General features: G+C 39.5%; 1 protein-coding gene across 1 annotated transcript; it reads left to right on the top strand.

Moving 5' to 3' along the window:
* Positions 1–292: 292 nt before the first annotated feature.
* Positions 293–4,952, top strand: LOC135074294 (juvenile hormone esterase-like). Its single transcript, XM_063968573.1, has 6 exons — positions 293–338; positions 713–861; positions 1,288–1,604; positions 1,790–2,002; positions 2,092–2,880; positions 4,795–4,952. Exons 1-6 carry the CDS (start codon positions 293–295, stop codon positions 4,937–4,939), a joined length of 1,659 nt encoding a protein of 552 aa, XP_063824643.1. The 3' UTR covers positions 4,940–4,952.
* Positions 4,953–5,677: the final 725 nt, after the last annotated feature.

Genomic DNA, 5,677 nt, shown 5'->3' with positions numbered 1-5,677 from the left:
CTCATAACTATTTATCCATTAATCCAAAATTTATTTTATTACAGTAAAAAGATAAGTAATTAATACTTAATAAAAAATGTGGTTGAAACCACGCGTGAAAAGAAATAAACAGTTTTTAGGTAGTTTCGCGAAAAATACAAAAACAACAAATAATAATAAAAAAAAACTGGCCAAGCGCTAGTCGGATTTTAAAAATTTTGGCTGCGTCTATGATAATAATTCAAGTGGGAACCCTATTGATATAAAAAGTATATAAACTCTCTATGAGTACCAATCTTAATTACCTAGCAACATGGCTAGTTCAGTTGTATTCCTCGTTGCTCTTTTGGCTGCTTTTGGTAAGTAAAATAATATCTAAATTTAATAATTACTCTACAAAACTATTTTGTGAATATACAGTTTTTCCGGAAGATTTTCGAGACATAATTATTTAAAATCTTTTGCCCACACATAATAAAATAAATATCGGTACAACAGGCGAGCTTAGTGCCATCTGGCATTCTCTTTCAGCTTACCAAAAATTTAGGCAAAACAAATTATTAAGATGTAAAGCGAACGCAAACTTGATAAGATAATTATAATCTTTTTTTTGTATCCTTCATCTTCATTTCAGCCACAGGACCTCCACTGTTGAACATAGGTTTCCCCCAATGATTTCAATAGCGGCCTGCGTCCAGTGCTAATTTCCTTAATCTTACATTATTGTGAATAGTGTCTACATCAAGGCAGTGCGAGGTGCGTGCGCGCACTGAAGCAGGATGGGTGTGCGGCGCCAAACGATATGCTCAAGATGGCTCGGAGTACGCTAGTTTCCGAGGAGTGCCTTATGCCAAGCAGCCCCTAGGAGAACTGCGCTTCCAGGTCAGTTGGTAATTCGTCAAATTTTCCATTACTTCCAGCCTATGACGTCCACTGCTGGACAAAGGCCTCCAATAAGGATTTTCGTAACGACCGGTCCTGCACTGCCCGCATCCAGGTACTTCTCGCGACCTTCACCAGATCGGCGTCAGTCATCCTAGTGGTCTCCAACGTCCATCATCTCTATGAGCTATGTGCCCCGCCTACTGCCACTTGATCTTAGCAATTCTGCGGGATGTATCGGTCACTTTGGTTTTCAAGCGGATCTCTTCATTTCTGATTCGATCACGCAAAGAAGCTCCGAGCTCCACTCCACTCCATTGCCATTTGGGTTACCTTGAGCCTTCTCATCATGCCCATAGTAAGCGACCACGTCTCAGATCTACAATTTTTATAAATTATTTTTAATAGAACGTACGAAATTCCCAGGAACTTCAACCACTCGAGCCTTGGACTGATGACTTTAACGCAACAACCGAAGGGCCCGCCTGTCCAAACAATAACGTGTACTATGGTGACCTGGTACAGCCACAGGGCATCAGCGAGGCTTGCATCCACGCCAACATACACGTCCCAATAGATGCCCTCCCGGACAACCAAACTGATGCAAATGGTACTGTAGGGCTACCGATCTTGGTGTACGTACACGGAGGCGGCTGGGTCTGCGGTTCTGGCGACGCAGACTTCAATGGACCAGAGTTTATGATGGTCAGCAAAGGTGTTATAGTAATCACTTTCAACTACAGGCAAGTATTTTTATTTTATTTATTTTATTTTGTATTAAACTTATCGTAATTTTTGGTTATATACCTAGTCGCTTCATCTAATGCCTACTACTTAATCAGATAAAACATCGTGAATACAGCTCATTGAACTAGCAAAGCATGGAGTAAGCATTGATTTAAGTACATAATAATAATACATTTTGTAGGCTGGATGTCATTGGCTTCTTGTCTCTGAATACCTCGAAGATTCCCGGCAACAATGCTCTACGCGACCAGGTAACACTGCTGCGCTGGGTGCAGGCCAACGCGGCCTACTTCGGAGGCAACCCCGCTGACGTCACGCTCGCGGGGCAGAGTGCCGGTTCCATGAGTATTCATTTCCTGATGCTGTCGCCGGCCGCCGTTGGATTGTTCAACCGGTTCGTAAAAACACACAAATTTGATTTTCATTTGTTTTATTGTAATCAGATTGGAAGTTTTATAATTACAAAACACTTCTTTGTTTTAGCGCGTTTCTTATGAGCGGTGTCGCTACCCAGAGCGTCTCCAGCGCGTCTCCTGTGTACGCTCAGCAAGTCGCAGCCCTGTTCCTCTCTGCTCTGAACATCACCTCCACCGACTACGACGAGGTCCACGACCAGCTTGTTGAATTGCCGATCGACGATCTCATAACTGCCAGCAGGGCAGTGTTAGATCAAACCGGCTTAACCAGCTTCGTCCCAGTTGTGGAGACACCATATGAAAATTTTACGACCATCCTGAGCGATTATCCAGAAACTCTGCAGGCTAACGGCAACGGGAACGATATTCCAGTAGTTATAGGGTTTACCAGCAGCGAGTGTGAGACGTTGCGCCCAAGATTGGTCCAATTCGGCGCTGTGGAAGCGATTGAAGCGAATCCGCTGGTTGGGCTGTCTCCAGAGCTTGTGTATAGTTTGCCATCGAACGTAACGGCAGAGATGGCGGAGAAGGTGTTGGCAAGATATTTTAACGGGACTCCGACGATGGATGAGTTTGTTAAGTTGTGTACTGAAACCTTCTTCCAGTACCCTGCGATTAAGCTGGCGAAGACGCGCGTAGCGAGCGGAGGTGCGTCCACGTATCTATACAAGTACGCCTACGAGGCGGAATACAGCATCGTCAAGGAGGCGCTCAACCTCACGTACTCCGGCGCCGGCCACATCGAGGACTTGAACAGGATACTCAAGGTGAACTCGTGGCCTGTACCTGCCAGTGACGCCGATGACGCTATGACAGGGTGGATGACCGGTATCGTAGAGACATTCATGAAGAATAAGTAAGTCATAATTTAAAAAAAACCATACTACCCAGTCCATTCTGAATAAATAAAACATTTTCTGATTACTTTATATACAGGGTGTTTCTTGTAAGGTGTCAAGCCGAAGGCAGGTGATAGGTGAGGACTAGACCTATCGATTTTACCCCCATGTATGTTCTACGATTTTTCGTAGTTTAGAAGTTATCGTTAATTTTGTGATTTTTTCAAATTTCATGACCTAGTGGCTTAATTTTTTTTTTATCTTTTTTTTGGGTTGACTTTTCTCAGATTTCTTTTTTTTGACAGATTCCCTATTAGTTGCAGATATTTGAAAAAAATAATCACCTTCCTATCTTTGATGCAAGATACAAAATTTTTGCTAGAAACATGAAAAATATGCTTTTAGCAGAACATTCTAAAATTTTCAACTGAAATGTATGAGAAAAAAAAAAAAGAATTTCCATAGGTCCAAAATAATTTTAAAAACTGCGCAGTTTTCTAAACTTTCATAATAACACAAAAAAACATGTACTTAATAGGCCATTATTTTCTGTAATCGCTCTACTAAAGTAGTAAGTCGGAGATTCCGTTACATGTTTTTGACTTTCTTAGGACTAACTAATGTTTGCAATCCACTAAGTGTACGATAAGTAGAAGACGTTTAGAGACAATAACTGAACAGAACATTTTTTATCCACAACGAGGAAGCTCTTGCCCTTCATCTGACCTGATGGAAAGTTGGAAACTGCTGGATGATCAGCAAGCTTCACCCGGAATCCTAAACCACAGAGGAATTGGCTGTCCTAAATAGGTAGTCTTACCACTAGACCACAGTGGTGATTGTTACTTTACGATTAAATTTGATATACCTACCTATTAGAGTGTGAAAGGAAAGAGAAAGAGTTTGTGTGTGTGTGTGTGTGTGTGTGTGTGTGTGTGTGTGTGTGTGTGTGTGTGTGTGTGTGTGTGTGTGTGTGTGTGTGTGTGTGTGTGTGCGCGCGCGCGTGTGTGTGTACGTGTGTGTGTGTCTGTGAGAGAGAGAGAGAGAGAGAGCAAAAAAGGGTGTGATGATTTAATTTAAAGTAAATGTTCAAAATGTCCGTCGCTGACCTAAATGCACATTCGACAACGATGCAAAACAATTATTCGTAAATTTACAAAAGCTTCTTGCATTCTAATATGGTTTATCATCAAAATTTTCATATTCCCTTTTGTATACCACATGAAGAGCAAGAGCTTCCACGTTGTGGATAAAAAAAAACTTTTCAGTTATTGTCTCTAAATGTGTTCTACATAACGTAAACTTAGGGGATTGCAAATATTACTTAGTCCTAAGAAAGTCAAAAACATGTAACGGAATCTCCGACTTACCACTTTAGTGGAGCGATTACAGAAAATAATGGCCTATTAAGTACATGTTTTTTTGTGTTATTATGAAAGTTTAGAAAACTGCGCAGTTTTTAAAATTATTTTGGACCTATGGAAATGATTTTTTTTTCTTATACATTTCAATTGAAAATTTTAGAATGTTCTGCTAAAAGCATATTTTTTATGTTTCTAGCAAAAATTTTGTATCTTGCATCAAAGATAGGAAGGTGATTATTTTTTTCAAATATCTGCAACTAATAGGAAATCTGTCAAAAAAAGAAATCTGAGAAAAGTCAACCCAAAAAAAAGATAAAAAAAAAATTAAGCCACTAGGTCATGAAATTTGAAAAAATCACAAAATTAACGATAACTTCTAAACTACGAAAAATCGTAGAACTTACATGGGGGTGAAATCGATAGGTCTAGTCCTCACCTATCACCTGCCTTCGGCTTGACACCTTACAAGAAACACCCTGTATAAAAAAAATTATAACCGGATTAAGAACATCTTTATTTTGTGAAGTCGACTAATTGTGTTATTTAAATGTTTTTTTGTTAAACCAGCACTCCGTCGGGAGATGGATCTTGGGCAGCGGCGTCATCTTCGCTGGAGTACAACTACATCGACGGGCCGGCCACCGATTACGGCGCCATGAGCGACTACGATCAGGAGATGGTCGAGTTCTTCGAAACCTTAGTCGATGTATAGTGTTTGTTGACTAATAAAAATGTCACTATTTAATTATAATATTGTTACAATAAATAGTTATATAAAAAATAAGTGTCCTAATTCATTTCAAACAATTCATTTTACATACAGGGTTTGCTTTTAAGCATAAAGAAAAGAAATATAATTTATTCACTATCATTGCACATAACATAGAGTCTTTAAAAATGAATGTATACAATGATACTGAAAAGGTACAAAAGGTAAACTTGCTTATGTTAGGATATTACGCCCAGAATTGGACGGAGCGTTGAACATACCTAACTATCCGTAGGTAATCCTAGAATTGAAAAAAAATTAAGAGAATACCAATAAAAAAACCTCAAACGAGGCGATGAACACGACTGAAAAATAAACGAGGACAGATGTAAAAACATCAATTTGTCTTATCCCGTTACGACACATTTACTGCTTGAGCACCGAATTTATTGCGCACCGACGTTTTATCGCCTTAATTGAGCTTTGGATAGTTTATGACGTGTCATGCAAAAACGTCCTTTTACTTATTGCAGAAGATTCTATACTGGCTTTAAAAGCTATTGATGGAGTTGTAGGAATAGCTATAGAACTCTGCGAATATTCTAAAGCCTTTTTGCGCTTTTCTTAAAGTGTGAGAAGTGAGAAACACATCCTTATACATAAGAAACCGGGTTTCTCACTAGCAACGGTAGTTAAAGCCATATCAGACAATACCTACATTCTTGTAGTCCTATATTCATC

The sequence above is a fragment of the Ostrinia nubilalis genome, chromosome 8, assembly GCF_963855985.1.
Source record: "Ostrinia nubilalis chromosome 8, ilOstNubi1.1, whole genome shotgun sequence".
Taxonomy (NCBI): domain Eukaryota; kingdom Metazoa; phylum Arthropoda; class Insecta; order Lepidoptera; family Crambidae; genus Ostrinia; species Ostrinia nubilalis.
Note: the sequence above shows the minus strand (reverse complement) of the source record. Positions and strands in the feature narration are given on the sequence as shown.